The sequence below is a fragment of the Symphalangus syndactylus genome, chromosome 11, assembly GCF_028878055.3.
Source record: "Symphalangus syndactylus isolate Jambi chromosome 11, NHGRI_mSymSyn1-v2.1_pri, whole genome shotgun sequence".
NCBI lineage: Eukaryota > Metazoa > Chordata > Mammalia > Primates > Hylobatidae > Symphalangus > Symphalangus syndactylus.
Window position 1 is genome coordinate 126,721,865 of NC_072433.2, and position 18,774 is coordinate 126,740,638.

At 43.2% G+C, this 18,774-nt stretch overlaps 1 protein-coding gene and 1 long non-coding RNA gene across 3 annotated transcripts in view; one reads left to right on the top strand and one right to left on the bottom strand.

The window, feature by feature from the left end:
* Positions 1 to 201: 201 nt before the first annotated feature.
* Positions 202 to 9,448, bottom strand: LOC134731758 (uncharacterized). Its single transcript, XR_010114346.1, has 2 exons — positions 9,101 to 9,448; positions 202 to 579 (listed from the first exon to the last, which is right to left on the bottom strand). It is a non-coding gene; the product is annotated as an uncharacterized lncRNA (long non-coding RNA).
* Positions 9,322 to 18,774, top strand: part of GAN (gigaxonin) — a 64,756-nt gene continuing 55,303 nt past the window's right edge. The window contains exon 1 of one of the 2 annotated variants that reach the window (XM_055299684.2): positions 9,322 to 9,727. In XM_055299684.2, coding sequence (XP_055155659.1) covers positions 9,411 to 9,727 — 317 coding nt within the window. In that variant the 5' untranslated portion in view covers positions 9,322 to 9,410. The remainder of the gene's footprint in view (positions 9,728 to 18,774) is intronic. The other variant, XM_055299685.2, reaches the window with a different exon arrangement.

Genomic DNA, 18,774 nt, shown 5'->3' on the forward strand with positions numbered 1-18,774 from the left:
ATAGACCTAATTGTGAAAAGGAAAACAAAAAAAGCTTCTAGAAGAAAGCACAGGAGAATCTCATGATTGCAGAGATTTCTTAAACAGATTATGAAAAGCACCAGCCATAAAAGAAAATATTGATACATTGAACTTCATGAAAACTAAGAATATCTGTTCATCAAAGATACCATTTACAGGGCAGAAAGGCAAGCCACAGACTGGGAGAAGAAATCTGTCTTTATTTATATATTATTATATATTTAAAATAAAGAACACCTAAATATTAATTTAAAAATCCAACTGTCGGGTGGGTGCAGTGGCTCACGCCTGTAATCCCAGGCCTTTGGGAGGCTGAGGCAGGCAGATCACCTGAGGTTGGGAGTTCGAGACCAGCCTGACCAACGTGGCGAAACCCCATCTTTACCAAAATACAAAATTAGCGGGGCGTGGTGGTGCATGCCTGTAATCCCAGCTACTCGGGAGGCTGAGGCAGGAGAATCGCTTGAATCCCGGAGGTGGAGGTTGCAGTGAGCCAAGGTTGTGGCGAGCTGAAATTGCACCATTGCACTCTAGCGTAGAAAACGAGTGAAACTCCATCTCAAAAAAAAAAAAAAAATCCAACAGTTAAAAATGAGAGAAAACTTCAGTAAACACCTAAACCCAAAAAACCACCAAGTGGTCAAAATGCACACAGAAAGGTGCTCAACACCATTATTCATTAGAGAAATACGAATTAAAGTAAGATGCCCACCAGGACACCTACACACCCACCAGGACAGGCATAATTGAAAGACTGATATCACCAATTACTGGAGCATGTGAAGCTACTGGAACTCTCAGACATTACTGTGGGAATATAATTTGGTACAACCACTTTGGAAAACTGGCAGCACCTACTCAAGATGAACATATGTGCCTACCCTACAACCCAGCAGCTGAACTGTTGGCCATATCCTCCTGTGGAAAAAATTGCAAATGTCCAACCATATATTTTTATTTTATTTATTTATTGCAGATTTATTTATTTATTTATTTGAGATGGAGTCTTGCTCTCTTGCCAAGGCTGGAGTGCAGTGGTACGATCTCGACTCATTGCAACCTCTGCCTCCCGGGTTCAAGGGATTTTCCTGCCTCAGCCTTCCGAGTAGCTGGGATTACAGCTGCGTGCCACCATATATGGCTAATTTTTGTATTTTTAGGAGAGACGCCATGTTGGCCAGGCTGGTCTCAAACTCCTGGCCTCAAGTGAGCTGCCCACCTCGGCCTTCCAAAGTGCCAACCATATATTTTTTAAATGTTCATAACAGCTTTATTAGAATAGCCCTGAAGTGGAAATAATTATCTATCCATCAATAGGAAAATGGATAAATATATTGTGGAGTAGTCACACAATGGTATACTCACAGCAATAAAGAACCAACTATTGCTACAAGCAACAAAACGAAAGAATTTTGAAGACATCATATTGAGTAAAAGAAACCAAATGTAAAAGTTCAAAAACAGGAAAAACAAATCAATAGTGATAGAAGCCATAACAGTGGTTTCTTTTCTTTCTTTTTTTTTTTTCTTTTGAGACAGAGTTTCACTCTTGTTGCCCAGGCTGGAGTGCAGTGGTGCGATCTCAGCTCACTGCAACCTCTGCCTCCCGGGTTCAAGTGATTCTCCTGCCTCAGCCTCCCGAGTAGCTGGGATTACAGGCACCCTCCACCAGCCTGGCTGATTTTTTTTTTTTTTTTTTTTTTTTTTTGTATTTTTAGTAGAGACAGGGTTTCACCATGTTGGCCAGGCTGGTCTTGAACTCCTGACCTTGTGGTCCGCCTGCCTCGGCCTCCCAAAGTGCTGGGATTACAGACGTGAGCCACTGTGCCCGGCCAGTTTCTTTTGGGTAGTACGGATTGGGAACAGGCCTTAGGGCGCCTCTGGGTTGCTGGAAATGTTCTATATTTTGATGTGGCTGGGGATTTCACACGTGTGAAATGTTTCCATTTCACATGGAAACATACATTCAGCCGTACACTTAAGATTAGTGCACTTTACTGTGTGTTATACCTCAATAAAGACATGTTTAAAAGCTAAATGTATTAAAGTATTAATTAGTTTCAAAACTTACTGGTTAAAGAAGAGGTCTGACATGTTTCAGAAAACATAAGGATGGATTTAAACATTAAAAAAAAATAAAGGCAAGGAACATGCAATAAAAGGAGTAGAATGGGATGTTTAAAGCCCTGGAGTAGAAAACGAAGATATCAGGTGGAGTTAGAAAATAGATGAAATTCACCAAAATCCTAGCATTAATGTTAGAGAAAAACAAGCAGTGAGACTGTCAACCAGACCTGGAGAAGGTATTGCTGGTGGGCCCTGACTGGGAGGTGAAGAGACTAATTGACTTGAAAGTCAACTAGAAGCTAATCATTTATGAGCTGGGCAAGGACGCCATTTAAAACAAGCATGATGGTGGTGATAGTAACGATATATGTAACAGCTCTTAGCATTCACTGAACACCTGCTACGGGCCGGATCTTCTCGTCAGCACTTCATCACTGCCATCTCATTTAATCCTCATAACCGCTCTGTGAGAACTGCGACGATTGCCCCAATTTTACAGAGGGAGAAATTGAAGAAGCAACTTCTAAGTCTGAGAGAACAGACCAAGAGGGAGGTTGTTAGGAAATCCCTCGAGTTAAATGAATTTAAATGACTTCACAGATATTTAAACAGATGTAAGGCACAGGAGAATTACTTACGTGATGTAAATTCTGCGGAATAATCCAGCTCATCGTACACCCAGTAGTACCCTGGCTAGAATTCTAGGGAGAAGACAAGCACCTTTTATATGCTTTCAGGTGTATAAAAACATACAATACACAAACTAAATTTAAAGGGTGAAAAATGCAAAGTGGTGTACCTTCACAGGGGAGAATAAGGTTCTTGCACTGGACCTAGCTTGAAAGAAGTTATTGGGGCAACCTATGCCCAGAGCTGCTATATTGTGACCTTCTAAGGTTTAGAACTTTTATTTCAGGCCCTTTGAATCACTTTTGATAATTCATCTTCCTCCAAGTGGGTTAGGCAGCAAGAGATGAAAAGGTCCAGGAAAATATTCATTCATTCATTCAATAAGTAAACATTTATTGAGCACATACTATATGCCAGGCATTGCTTTAGAGGCTAGGAATACAGTGATAAAATAAGAATCCTTACCAGGCCTCATGAAACCTTATAATCAGAAGAGGCACAGAATACACTAATAAACATATATAATTTTAGGTAGTGATTACATGCAGTGAAGAAAGATGAAGCCAGTTAAGGGGAAGCATTTATTCAGGAGTGTGCGCCAAGGCCTTTCTGAGGAGCTGACATTGCAGATCTGATTTAAGTATGAAAGAGCAAGCTATGAGAATATGAGGAAACAGAGTTCCAGGCTGAGCAATTAGCCAGTGCAAAAGCCCTGAGGTGGGAATACACTAGGTTTGTTCAAGAAAGAGCAAGAAGGCCAGTTTGGTTGGTGCACACTGAGGAGGGGAGAATGGCAGGAAATGAGGCCATGGAGGAAGCCAGATCACACAGGGCTTTTTAGACCACAGTAAGGGCTTCGGGTTTTTTCCCTAAGTTTGAAGGAAAGCCATGGGAGAGCTTTGAACTGAGAAGTGACTTGATCTGATTACCTTTGGAGGAGAAACAATTCATAAGGGGGCAAGAGAGAAAGCAGGGAGAGCAGTTAGGAGGCTGTTGCAGGCGAGCTGAATGGTACCTGGATCAGCGTGGTCTTGGTGGAGGTGGGGAGAAGTGGCTGGATTCAGAAGTTAGTCTGCAGGGCCGGGCATGGTGGCTCAAACCTGTAATCCCAGCACTTTGGGAGGCCGAGGTGAGTGGATCACCTGAGGTCAGGAGTTCGAGACCAGCCTGACCAACACGGCAAAACATCGTCTCTACTAAAAATACAAAAATTAGCTGGGTGTGGTGGTGGGCGCCTGTAATCCCAGCTACTCGGGAGCCTGAGGAAGGAGAATCACTTGAATCTCAGAGGTGGAGGTTGCAGTTAGCCACTACACTCCAGCCTGGGTGACAGAGCAAGACTCTGTCTCAAAAAAAAAAAGAAAAAGAAAAGAAAAAGAAAAAAAAGTAGTCTGCAGGAAGAGCTGCAGGACTCACTAGAGAATTGGATGAAGGGTATGAGAGACAGAGGTCAAGAATGACCCTAAGTTTCTGTCCGTAGGTAAATGAATGGTGCTGCCATTTACTTGGAAAATGATTAGGTTTAGGGGTAAAATCAGGACTTTTTTTTTTAAAACAGGGCCTCACTCTGTCTCCCAGGCTGGAGTGCAGTGGCATGATCATGGCTCCCTGCAGCTTCAACCTCTTGGGCTCAAGTAATCCTCCCACCTCAACCTCCCGAGTAGCTGGGACTAAAGGTGGGTGTCACCACATCCAGCGAATTTTTTTTTTTAAGTAGAAGCTTACTTTCTGAGGTGTTAAATTCTAGGTTTCTATTATTCAAATGGCAATGTCAAGCAGGCTGATGAATATTTCTGTTTTGAGTTCATTGGGGAAATATGAAAAATAAGATGTGAAGTAATCCCTTGTAAACAGACAAATCTCAATTCTATTAGAATTTATTCCTTCAGTAAATATTTATTGGGCACCTACTGTGTGTCAGGCACTGTACTGGGTGCTGGGGTAGGGTACACAATGAATTTGGATAGGAACAGTTACTACCTTCATGGAATTTCATTACAATTTAATTAGTTCACTGGTTTCTGAGACACTTCTCTGAGTACTGTATAAATATATAGAACCAACTCTGAAGCGTTATAAATACTGAGATGTTCTCTGACTCGGCAATTTGGAAGAGCCTAGACTTTTTTTGGAAAGAAAAGAGCTATATATAGATTTGGACAAATGAAAGATTTACCCAATAAAATATCTGAAGACTACCTTAAAATGAATCAGAAGAGACTCTCAAACAAATGAATGTTTACGACAAGTCGACTTGGTGTAATGGAAAAGCTTACAGGGCTGGAAAGCAGAAGATCTAGACCTCAGTCTGTTCTGCCCTGACTGGGTCACACCTATAACCTTGACTGAGTCATTTGCTCATCTGTACTTTGGTTTTCTCTTCAATAAGATGAATCCGTTGGACTTGATATTTGCTAAAGAATTTTCAAACTGTTAATATTTTCTTTGCATTATTTCTCTTACTGGACTCTATAGGTAGTTTTCCGGAAATAAAAGCCCAAACCCCCAAGTGGATTCCTCTCTTGAGGGCTCATTTTTCAAAGCAAAAGAAAGCTTTTTTTTTCCTTTTTGCAAAAAGAAATTGCTTTCTTGTTTTTTTTAGTGATTGTAAAAAATTATGCATGATCAGTACAGAAAATAGAAATCGTGGAAAATACAGAGTAAAAGCTTCTGTAACACTGAGACAACTATGCTTTCACCATCACTGTATCTGTAGCAGGTATCATACAGCAGGTGCTTTAAGAACAGTTGTTGAATGACTAAACCAGAAGAGCTCAGTAAAGCCACCAGAGACTAAAATTGTTAGGACAATATCAAATCTCTTACACTGTAATATGTTTCACAATGACAGTTGATATCTGATGCCTATGGAATATAAGGAAACAATAACGTTTAATCCCTCATTCTGATAGGCACAATATCAAGGGTGGCTCAGTTTGAGCAATATCAAGAAAGGCTGCACAACAGTCCACAGTACTTCAGCTCAAGCAAGAGTGGCTCCGGCAGCACTGGGAGAGTTGGCTCTGCCTCCTGAATCCTTCTTCCCACACTTGGGCCCTCTTCCTTGCCCACAGCACCAGGAGGAGCTTTCTGGGGCACGTGAATTCCACCGTACACGTTTTATTGGCAACCTAGCATCCATTTGATTGTCAACTACATTTTCAGTAAACTAATCGTTTCCTGATTACCTCTGAACATGAATTATAGCCAGATCTTGTCTGTAGACCCATGCTACATTTTTCCCCCAAATGGAATTAGTTGCTAATGTTGAAAATCCAGAATATTCAACATGTAAGACTGAATTTTCAGAATCTCTTAAAAAGTTGTTAGATCCACCACCACTGGGCCCCTATCGCACAGAGCAATCAATTAGAGCTGAGGAGCGTGTGCTCTTCAGCTCCCATAAGCCCACCTACTCCTGTTGTCTGACATCCTACATCCCACAGTTTGCTTTGCTAATTTACCTGATACGTTCCTGCTACACATCAGGCAAAGTGTAAGTCCTGGGAACATAGGTAGATAAGGCAAAGCTCCTGCCTTGGAGGAGCTCACAACCCAGCAATGGAAATGACTTACAAACCAGTAAATTACAGTCCACAGTATGGTGAGCACAGCACAGCAGCAGGAGCATGCAGAGGGCTGACCCACTCTGTCCTGGGAAGCCAGCTGAAGATTTCCTGAAGGCAATGTTTAAGCTGGGTTTTGAAGGATGAATAAGAGTTCACCAGGCCGATGGAGTGGTGGGGAATACTAGGAACAGTGGGGGTGGTATTAAAAGTATATATAAGGTCTTATTCTGCTTAGCTGCCTGTTGCACAGATGATCCTCTCAAGCCAGCAACTACCTTTTTCTTGATGGTCATTCCATTTCCTCCTTCTATCAAAACAACAGGGAAGGTTCACCTTTACCTGGAAAAGCCTGCCTGATAAATCCCCATTCACCTCCAGTTACTTCAACTAAGGCAGCCTTCCTACTCGGATAATTGGTTACCTGACTGTGATCCTATTATTGAAGCTCTTTGTTTTGGAACCTCTGATATTTAAAGAATAGACTAGCACACCAAGCAATTAATAAGTACTTATCAAATATCTACATTGTGTAGAGAACTCTCGCTGGTTTTTGACCTTAAAAATGGCAAACACAAATTAACTAAGAACAGACAGAGAATACAGTTCAGAAAACATTTATTTTATGTTTTATTTTTTTGAGACAGTCTTGCTCTGTCACCCAGGCTGGAGTGCAATGGCGCGATCTCGGCTCACTGCAACCTCTGCCTCCCGGGCTCAAGCGATTCTCCTGCCTCAGCCTCCTGAGGAGTGGGGAATTACAGGTGCCCGCCACCACGCCTGGCTAATTTTTGTATTTTTAGTAGAGACGGCGTTTTACCATGTTGGCCAGCTGGTCTCGAACTTCTGACCTCGTGATCCGCCCACCTCGGCCTCCCAAGAAACACTTATTAAGTCTCTGATATTCAGGTGTTTTTCTTTTTTTTTAATCTCTCCATCCATCCAACATTCAGTTAGCACTATTACGCACCAAGTACTGTGCTTGGCACCTGGAAATCATGCTGAGCTACAATAAACATAGTATAGCAGGTGACGTGGATAAATAACCCATTATCAAAAGTTTCTTGCTGCAGCAATGTTCAAAATACAGCAACTGCTTGGAGAAAGGAATGTCGGCTGCTCCCAGGGATACTGGGCAGGTATCATGGAGAAGTCCGAGCTGCTTGTCTTGTGTGTTTCTTACCTTTTTAAATATATTTTTCGGCCAGGTGTGGTGGCTCACGCCTGTAATTCCAGCACTTTGGGAGGCCAAGGTGGGCGGATCACAAGGTCAGGAGTTCGAGACCAGCCTGGCCAATACAGTAAAACCCCATCTCTACTAAAGATACAAAAATTAGCCAGGCATGGTGGCACACACCTGTAGTCCCAGCTACTTGGGAGGCTGAGGCAGGAGACCCAGTTGAACATGGGAGGCGGAGGTCACAGTGAGCAGAGATTGCGCCACTGCACTCCAGACTGGGCAATAGAGCGAGACTCCATCTCAAAAAAAAAAAAGAAAAGAAAAGAAAAAGAAAATATTTGTCAACATCCACAAAAATATAGAAACAGTACAACGAATCTCCACATCCCCATTAAACATTCACAACAATATAGAGACAGTACAACGAATCTCCGCATCCCCATTACGCGGCTTTAACAATTAGTAACTTGTGGCCACTTTTAACTCATCTACACTCCCATCTGCTTCCCCATCCCTTTGTTTTGTTTTGAAGCAAATCCTAGACATCTTTATCATTGCATCCGGAACTCTGAGCTGCATTTACAGAAGGAAGTGGAAATGCATGTGTCTTCCACAGCCATCCCCTCCGCATCTATTCTTCTGCCCTGAAAACAGTTAGATACTCGGATTCCTGCCAGTGACTCCAAAGCCTTGGCTGGTTCAGGGTAAATACCCAAGACTTTATTGGAGCCTTTCCGTTGGTTGAAGGACAAGACTGGACCGCTTCAGTGAAAATTCTATCCTGTCTTGACTGGAATGCTGGCCACAATTATTCTGATCCGGGGTCCTCATAAAATTGCTAATTTTTTAGAGGCTTATGGAGTATCTAACGTTTGCACAAAATGGTAGCTACATTCCACACTCCCACGTGCCCTGAGCAACCTCCAGGGAAACCAGATACTGTGGGGCTTGGCCTGCCCGCTGAGCTGACCCCGCGATCCTTTCTGTCACAGCATTGATCTTCACTGGGTTGGGAGCCTGTCTGAATCTAAACATCTGCCTCTCTACTGCCCACCCCTTCAGCATTTCCTAGCTCTCCCTTAAAGGTAAAAACATGCAGTTACTCAACCAGAATATTTATCCTTGACTCCCTCTCCCTCATAATTTCTTTTAAAACAATCCACTATGTCCACCCCTCCCCCATCACCCTTTCATCCAGGTGCCCATTCCCTTCTCTCAAGTCCTGCAACACCTAAGCATTGATGTGCCTTTAGCACATCCATCCCCGCCTTATTCTCCACGCAGGAGCTGAGTTATCTGCACAAAACCCCCTGCTAAATACGGTACTTCCATGGTTCTTCACCCCTGTAGAAACCAAACTCCTTCCCACACCAAGGAGGCCCTGCAAAATTTAAGGCTTCCTTCGGACTTCCCCAGCTTCATCTGCTACGTCTCCTTCCTAGCCCGCAACCAAAACCATCTTTTCCGGGTCTGTTTTCTCGGGTTTTTGCGCTCTCACCTGGGCAGCTCCTTTTTTCTCATAAAGCAAGCTACAGCGACTGCGCCCCTACTTCCAAACATCATCTCATGAGTCCAGAACAACACTAAGAATTCGCTTTCATTCTGCAGAAGGAGAAACTGAGGATGGGCACCTTACCCATGGCCACACAGCTAGTAAGTGGAAGAGCTGCAACCAGGATTCAAACTCGCGGCTCCAGAGGCCACAGGCTTAACCACAGAATCCTAACCCGCCCGCACATCCCTCCATCGCGGCAGCGACCTATCTCATGCGTATACACCTTCTGCTGCACCCAGCCGGAGCTGGTCAGGAGGGCGGAGGAAGGAGGCTTCTGATTGGCCGCCTCCAGCAGCGGAGGGGAGACGGCGGGGAGCGACGGTGCGGGGGCGTCGCGGAGAAATGACTTCATGACGCGGCTTCTTAAAGGCGCCGGGCCAGCGCGCCGCGGATGGCACAGGCGCGTTCCGGGGGCTCCAGCTTCTGCTCAGAGCGCAGAGCCGGGCCGGGCGGGCGCGCGCGCGCGGGACTCGGGCGGCTCGAGGTGTCCGGCCGGGCGGTGTCGGGAGCCGGACCCGCCGGCAGAGGAGCGGGCGCCGCGATGGCTGAGGGCAGTGCCGTGTCTGACCCTCAGCACGCCGCGCGTCTGCTGCGAGCGCTCAGCTCTTTCCGCGAGGAGTCTCGCTTCTGCGACGCGCACCTAGTCCTCGACGGGGAGGAGATCCCGGTGCAGAAGAACATCCTGGCGGCAGCCAGCCCCTATATCAGGTGGGGAGGGGGCTACGGCGGGCGGGTGCGGCGGTGCTGCCCGGGGCCGGAGGCGGGGCGGCCGGGCCGGGCGTGGCCCCCAGACCCTGTCCCCTGTCCCTGGCGCCGGGGTCCCCGCGTCACCGTTGGCGCGGCGTCCCTCCCGGCACGCGCTGGAACCCGGCCCCGCTGACCGCGTCCCCCGGGCGGCCTCTGTGGCTTCCAGGCCCGCGCTCCCCACGGGACCCCTGCGTCCCTCGGAGTTGTCTGCGGACCCGGGCCGCGATCCCCCGTCCTGTCCCTCCCGGTTCCCACCGCCGCGGCGAGCGCCCGGCCTCGGAGACCCTGAGGCCCTCAGACGCCGTCCTGGGCCGGCCAGGACCCGCACCTGCGAGCTGGGCGAGGCCGCGCCGGGGAAGAGTCGCCTCCTCGCCCAGGCCGGGCCCGCGTTCCCCGCTGAAGTTCGCCAGCCGCTCGCCTCTGAATCCACGCGCGGGGGCTGGGCCGGCGCCGCCAACCCGGCGGGGAGCGCCCTGCCCGCTGGGAGGCCGGACAGACAGCGCCTCCCGGGGTGCGGGCGGAGAAAACCCTTTGGATGTTCTCCTTGGGTTGGTAGTCCGAACCTGCGGGCGAAATTTTTTTCCTTGCCAAACGTGTCTTTTCTGCTCCATTCTGGTGACTGCTTAAAAGAAGAGTTACGCGTTGAAGTAAACTGTAGCGAATTCTCAGGATGCTGTTACAACCCGAGGACCGTGAGAGCCTTGCGACTAAGGGCATTTTAATGCTTTCGTAAAGCAAAGCTTAACCTGATTTGCCAGCTCAACTAACCAGGTTAATTAAAAGGTTAATAAGACAGTGCTTATACAAGTGTATCAGATCTTGCAGGAGGCTATTTTTTCTTTTAGCAACCTTCTTGAAAACTAGGTTGCTGTTTTAATAAAAGGGAAGGGGGGGAGTGCTAAAAACTGGAGAAACTGCCCAGTAAGCTGGTTAAATATAGGCTAGTGGTAGAGAATATCACTACAATTGACAGGTCAGAAAAAGCAAAATGATGTGTATTCTTTGCGCTTTGTCCCAGCAAAACCACCACACACGCTACACTTTAACCTTTGCATTGGGGAGACATTTGTGCTAACTTAGAAGCAGTCGAAGTGCTCTTTTAACTTCTGGTTTCTCCTGGATTTGTTTCGTAAATCCATTTGAGCTCTTTGGCGGTGGGGTGTGTGGAGGGGTTGGGGGGGTGCGCGGGGCAGCAGTAGGGGCTGGGGTATCATCGTTAGTACAGAATTTGGATTGCTAATATGACAGACAGCTTCTAGCTGGCAGTTCCGAGGTTTGAGCAACCCATCTCAAATTGGAGTCAGCAGACCAAAGTCTTCCCTGTTTGGGAAAATGCTGAAGAAAACTACTTTAAATGCATTATTGTTATAGTTCTTTAAATGGCATCCGTTTGGCTTAAAAGAAGTAAATTGCAAATCGCCGAATCCTTGCTTGCTATCCTTGTTCATTTTTCTCCATAGCACTTAACACTATGATGTACCCCATATTTTACACATTTACTTTGGTGGTCTTTCCCAACCACAGTGTGAGCTCAGTGAGGTCATGGTGTTTTGTTTTGTTTTGTTTGAGACGGAGTTTCACTCTTTAGCCCAGGCTGGAGTGCAGTGGCGTGATCTCGGCGCACTGCAACCTCCGCCTTCCAGTTTCAAGCGATTCTTCTGCCTCAGCCTCCCGAGTAGTTGGGATTACAAGCGCCCGCCACCGAGCCCGGATAATTTTTGTATTTTTAGTAGAGATGGGGTTTTACCATGTTGGCCAGGCTGGTCTCGTACTCCTGACCTCGTGATCTGCCCGCCTCGGCCTCCCACAGTGCTGGGATTACAGGCGTGAGGCACGGCGCCTAGCGGCGTTTTCTTTTATTCACTGCTTTACTCTTTGCACCCAGAAAGAACAATGCCTATCAGTTAATGTGTTGAATGAAAGACTGCCTTTCTTTCTACCACGGCAAATTTGGACGTTGGAAAATTGGCTCCATTACATTTTCGTAGTAGACAGACACGCAATTATACCTAATTGAGAAACGCACTGGATTCAGAGTTTGAAGACCGGTTTTATGCTTCCAGCTTTTACTCATATTAGCTGTGAGATGCTGATAGATGACAAGGCTTCAGCTCACTAATCTGATGAATGAGGGATAAAAATGAGTCTTCTCATTTAATCACACCTGTGAAGAAATATGTAATAGTGTTTTGACACCTCATAGGTCTGTTCCTATGTCTTCAAAGGTAGTACCCGTTGAATTAGGAAATATCTCTAGTCAGGTTCTTTCGCTTTCTAAATAAGAAAATAGGGGCTCAGTGGACATTAGTGACTTCTGTTATGAGGTTATTAGTACTTAATGGTTGAACTAGGATTAGACTCCAAATTAATTGCGCCTAGCCTCCTTCCTACTCTTACCCTACCACGTTAGAGCATTACTTGTGTTTCACTGTTATCTTTGTGTAAACTCTACTGTTAGCTGGCTTACAATATCTTATAATTAAATTGTTTATCAAGCACTTTTACATACTGTCTGATTTTGGTTTCCATTTTCAATCATCTTTAAAGGCAAGGCAGAATTTTTTTTTACATTTTGTGGATAAACATGAATCAGTCAATATGTGTTTCAGCAGTGACAGATTAATTGCTTTATTTGGCTATTGAAGTGATACAGTGTCTTGGGATTTTTTTTTTTTAATTATCAATTTCAAAGCTGTTTCAAAGTAATTTGATGAATCTGTATCACTAACTAGAAAGAAATTTGTTAATTTTTTATTTTTACTGGTAATTTTAATACCAGTAATAGTGGGCTTTTATAATGTATTTGTTTTGTTTGAATAGCACTTTAGAGAATTATATTGAAACAAAATGTATTTATGTATTCTAGAACTTGATGTTTCTTATCTTTCCCTTTTGAAACTTAAGCATTTAAATCTGTGATATCATTAATCTGTGAATTGGATGTTCAAAAGTTTGGTAATCTCTGAAGTTTTATAAAATTCTGATTTTGTCTATTGTCTGTGTTTGGCCTAGTGTTGGTAACTGTCATAAGTGGTTGTGTGATTCTGTGGTTTAGAAGCAATGTTATGGCCTGGCATGGTTGCTCACACCTGTAATCCTAGCACTGTGAGAGGTGGAGGTGGGAGGATCGTTTGAGGCCAGGAGTTCAAGACTAGCCTGGGCAACATACTGAGACCCATTCTGTACAATAATAAATCATGTATATGAAAAATGGGAGCAGTATTGTCTTTTGTTTACGATGTGCCCAACAAAGGGAGCCAGTCCAACTCTGTCACACTGGGAATTAAAGTAACTTGTTTGGCATACTTTCTATTTAATATAGAAAAGTCTCTTGACTTATTGTTTAATCTTTTACTCTGCTTTATCTTTGGTCTAGCTCTTGTTTTTCCTGCTGACACCCTTAGCAATCATACCATATTAGAAATATTTTAAATATAAAAGGAAAAAGCCAGAAAACTCAACTTTGGCAGCACACCCTCATGATCAGCTCAGAGAGGACTGGCATTCCCGGGTTATGTAGAGAGAGCATGTGTCATGCAGCCCTAGGGTGCAGCTGCTCCAGGAAGGAGGCAGGGCCTCCTGCGGTCCCTCAGCTCAGTAAATGGCGTGCATGCCCCTTTCCCAGCATGCTCCTTTCCCAAAGCTTTTCCTCCTTTTGGTTCCTAGGTGAAATTTTCTCTTTGGTTTGCTGGGGAAACTACACCTAAAAGTAGTTGACAGGGTGGGCACAGTGGCTCATGGCTGTAATTACAGCGCTTCGGGAGGCTGAGGTGGGAGGATCCCTTGACCCCGGGAGTTCCAGGATGCAGTGAGCTATGACTACCACTGCAGTGCAGCGTGCCCGGGTGACAGAGCGACACCCTGTTTCTTAAATTTAAAAAAAAAAAAAAAAATATATATATATATATATATATATATATATATATATATATAGCTAACAACCTTTATAAGAATGGCAAAACTGAATTCAAAGTCATAAGCACCCACAGAGCCTTTTCTTTCTCAGCAACTCGGAGACCTTCTGGGGAAAGCTCCCTGGGGCTTGCAGGAAATTTATTTTTCTTTGGAATATTACAGTTTGCTCTGCTTCATGTCTGAGGCTCTTCCGATTCTGGCACAGTCCCATTGATCTGATGCAAAGTTCAGACCCATTTCTCTCCTGAGCTGTGGTTCTTGGTGAGTAATGTATATGAAAAGGATTTGAAAATGAACTGCTATGTGCTTCTGCAGTGACATTATGGTGGCTGTGTACAGGTTTCCAGTCCTGTGTTCACTTGTAAAATTCAGGGTTTTCTGGAGACCTATTGCAACAAAAGTTTGTTTAGCTCTCAGTCCTGGAGATAAAATGAAAAAAAGATTCCTAAGATTTTTAGATCTTTTCATAGTCAGCTAAGAATGTAAGTGGCTTTTCCTCCCCCAACACCCCCGCCTTATTTTTTGAGAGAAGGCAGGTCTAGTGAGGACAGAATGAGACATAGGGCCTCAAATGCAGCCTAGGTCATCATGAGCAACTTTTCTGGGCTCTAGCTTCCTTATCTGTGAAGTGAGGTGGTTGGGCTACATGGACAGCAAATCCCCTTTAACTCTAAGTTATGTAGCTCTATGCTATTTTTGTTTTGCCTCGTGTGTATGTGTTGTGAGGAGGAGGACCTGTTTCTGTTTTTATAGCTTTATTGTATCAGTTAAAGTTTTGTTTTATGTTAATGTTAAAGCATTTCCCTTCCCCTGTCATACAGGACTTTATTGGGTATTCTGTTGTATAAATCCAGGCCTGTAGAGTTGTATCACAACAAGCATTTATTTTATGCTGTTAATGTGGATATGTTCCAAGGCCTAATTATTGATGAGCCTGTTTTGCCATTTAAATATAAAGTTTGACTCATAGATGATGCTGATGAAACTACTTAAGGAGACTAATATGATCTCTGTAGGAGGTCCAGGTTTCATAGTAACATAGACATTATTTTTTGAATATCTAAAACACTGTAGTTTAATGTCACATGGGCACTAAAGTCCGTGAGTACTACGTGGTGTGTGTGTGCAGAGCCTGCTTTTCATCCCTACTTTACTTTTCTTGATTAATTTATGTGAGTAACTGCATAGCCTCTTATTAGGTTCTTTGCTTCCCTGTTAATGCTGAGAATACACTCCCGAGGCAGCAGCATCCACTCAGTGTTCCCTGGTAATGAGAGTCTGGCTGTGAAGCAAAGTGATTTCCCAGTAATGCTCGGTTAATAATGTTTTGCTTTCTTTACAATATTTTCATAATCTTTTCTCCACTTGTGCTTCGAGTTTATAGTCTTCCATAGCAGCTCCCGAATGATTGTCATAAGGATCTTGAATAATGGTTGTAGGCTGTGAAGTTTCCTAGTGCTCAGGGGTTCGGTTAGAAGCTCCAGTTTCTGAGAGTCTTTTCAAATCCTGAGCGCTCTTTAAATCAAATTGACATTACCTATTCCTTGTACTCTTATGGTGATGGAAAATAAGCTGGGCCTGAGTCTTTTTTAAGGGATCTAGACTTTGTTTTTATCTACTTACTATAAGGCGTTCCTAACAACTGCTCAGAAGATGAAATTTGTCCAGAAGGTCTTGATAGTTAAATGGTTCTCAATGATTTTCCTTTTCTTTTTTTTTTTCCTTTTTTCTTTTTTGTAATCACAACCTTGTTTGATTAAACCCTAGTCTTACTGAGTTTTTCAGAAGTGATAATAACTATGTTCAGTTTCAGAAGATCAAAGACATGTTTTATCGAGGCTTGTAAGGAAACTAAGCACTTCTAAATTTCAGTTTAACACAGATTACTCACGTCAGTTTAAAGATATTTGTTTATTTTATGTAACACAGTGGTTGCCACTATCAGTAGCACTAGATGTTCTAATTCTGGAGAGGTTTTTGGGAGGTTTCAAATGATGAAACAAATCAATAAAATTCTTGTTAGACTAGTGACTCTAGCATAAAGGGAAGTGTGGGGTGTTCAGATTTATCGTAGAACTTTCCCGAGGATTGTTATTATGAGTAGTAGTAATGTGATAGAAGTAAAACCTAGCTCTGGTTAATTTCTCTAGTAGGTAAGTCCTCACTCTTTTACCTGTACTGTTTTTGCTTCTGCCTCTTCGTATAGTTTGCATTTTCTCCTGTGACGTCTCCTTCAATGTTCTTAAATTAGTTTTTGTTATATAATTTAGGACTGAAGTAAAATGCTCTTCCACATAGAAACTCTGGTTCCTTAGGATTTATATTTGGATGATATAGACTAAGCATCCAGTTTTCAAAACCGCCTTATCCATTGTTTAAAGTGTTAACGAGTTCTTATGATATCAAAGTGGGACTTAAAATCTATTTATAATTTGTAAGGAAAACATAATTAGGACAAATAAGGGTTCATTTGGTCTATGAGTGCCATGCAATAAGTTCTTCACAGGGTTGCATCATCCTGCTGAAAGATACTAGACTATCATTTTGTGTACTAAAGCTGTAATATAAATGAATGATTTGTGAGTTTGAATTCTGGGTTAAGGGTGGAGATGCGGGGGTGTGGGGTGTGACAAGTGGCAGGCTATGGTTGCGACCTTGCATTTGAGTGCTTCCCATGGGTTCTCTTCCTCCTAAACCACAATGAATCCAAAGAAGGAAGGAAATCAAAGGCTCAGGTAAAAGTGGCAGCTCTGGCTCTGTGGAGGATAAAGATTCTATGTCCATCTAGATGGCCCGCCACTCTGCCAGAGTTCCTGATCCTGATGCTCGGAAGAGCAGAGTTAAATCATCTTCCTAAGTACTTAGGGCCAAAGAGTGACTTAGCTATAGAATGATGGTCAGATGTTTGCTGCATCCATTTCGCCCTGGGAATAAATGGTGAATGCCCTAATTTCTCATAAAATTATTACAGAAATACTACAAAATAGAAATACTTAGTACTTTGCCATTTGCTATTATAGTGAAGGGATTTGGACTTTTCCTCTGTTCAAATAAGTTAGAAAAATGGAATACTTAGGGAAAATAAGATCTTGGTGAAATATTTTGTTAGTTATCTCCAGTGTTCACCACATGCACAGGAGATAAGACATCTCAGCAGTGGCTAGGTACTAGCAAGATGGTGGCAACCAACTGGCAAGGCCTTTGCCCTTCTGGAGCCTCCATTTCAGTAGAGGAAGGCTTAGAGGGCCAATGTGTATCATAAATGGAAGATATGAGGACTAGTTTTTAAAGTTGACTGTTGAATAATGGAATATAAACCAATTAAATATCTTTGGGGTTTTTTTGGATTTGAGTTTTTATAGAAACTTAAATGTATGTTTTTGGTCGTAGATATTTTGTGGTTCTCTCAACTACAAAGTGTTTATCTTTTTAAGAACAATTTTAAAGACCATTTGATGCTTGTGATTTTTATGGTAACATATTAATATGAGTAGATATATTTTGAAACATAGTTTTATGGTCCTATTAGCATTCATCAGTAACCAGTTGCCTACACCTCTGAATAATAGTAAATGGCTTAGTATTACTGAGCTCAAAATATTTGCACTTTTGTCACTTAAGTTGTTTATATTGATCAGTCCCTGAATTGTAAGAAACTTCATACTGAAACCTCATTTTTAGGCTGTGAGTTTGATATGAGTCTTTTCTAACCCACAGAGAACATTCACTAGAAATGAAGCCAGAAGTTTAAGGACAGTGGGATTTTGAAGGACAATGAAAATCCTTAGAAAGATTCCTGATATTCGTGTTTGCCATTCTCGTCTCCATGCCACAGCCACCAGTCTACTTCAGTGATGGAGCTGGATGCCAGCAGGACCCATTGGTTAATTGTATAGTCTTCCATTTGGTTAGTCAAAGGAATAGTTTCCCACAACTTCTAGCTTCTCTTCCTTACATGAAAGTTGGTACAGGGATTTGACACTTACAATAACAGATAAGAGACTTCTCTCGGGGTTTTTGGTGGGTTGGTTTGTTCTCCTGCTTGGCCTCCTTAACAGCTACTGTCTTGCGTGACCAAAGCTATCAACTTTGTTCTCCGCCTAAAAATTACAACCCCTGCTGTTGGTAGGAAAGGAATAGACATCTCATTTTTATCACCCCCTGAGTGGGGTGCATGAGCAAAAGAGGTTACCATTTCCTTTATTTACAGGCTTCTTTTATAGTGATCAGAAAAGGGGTTATGAAAATATTCACCGTCATCATAAGTCTTGGGACATTCTTAAGAAATATCGTCACTGCCTTAACCCATATGCTGTGGGGTTGTGTTTACCAATAATAGATTACAGTTCAAGAATTAGCATTGTCTAAAGTTATTGAGATATACTGTGTATTGTTTCTTCACAGATATATTTCACAGTAAAGGGACCTTCTATGTAATTAGGGTGTTGTTTAGGGAGTTGATTACAGGTTTAGTCGTTCAACACATACACAGGAGATAACTCAGGACATGTCGACAGCAGCTGTGTACTAGCAAGATGGTGGCAACCAACTGGCAAGGCCACTGTCCTCCTGGAGCCTCCATTTCAGTCATTTACGGAGGATTGCACCCTCCGGGACTGCGTCCTCTTGTTCTGCCTGCCATTGGAGCATTGTGTTCAGTGGTCTCCCACAAAGAGTATCAAAACTAACACAGTATGTGGAGACCTATGTCAGTCTATTTATTTTTCTGTCTCTGTGGGGCTGGAGAAGAAAATAAACATAAAATTAAAGATTTAAATATTATTTTTTATTTCACTTAGTTTTTTTTTTTTTTACAACATCCTTGTGTTATGGGTAGTTTCAGAATCTCAGGAATGAGCAGAGAATAGATTTGCTGTGTTTTATCAGAGTAGAAACTTCTGATAGTCTGCCCTAAAAGAATTTAATTGGCTGATTTGACCATTTATTATTATAGTGTTACCCCAATTAATCCCATTTACAGAAACGACTTTCTTTAAGTAGAGAACATCAGTTCTTGGCTAAGCCTCTCTAATATGCCCGTTTGTTCATTGACCTTTCTAGACGGGGTGCCAGCATCCATGGGGGCTACCTGG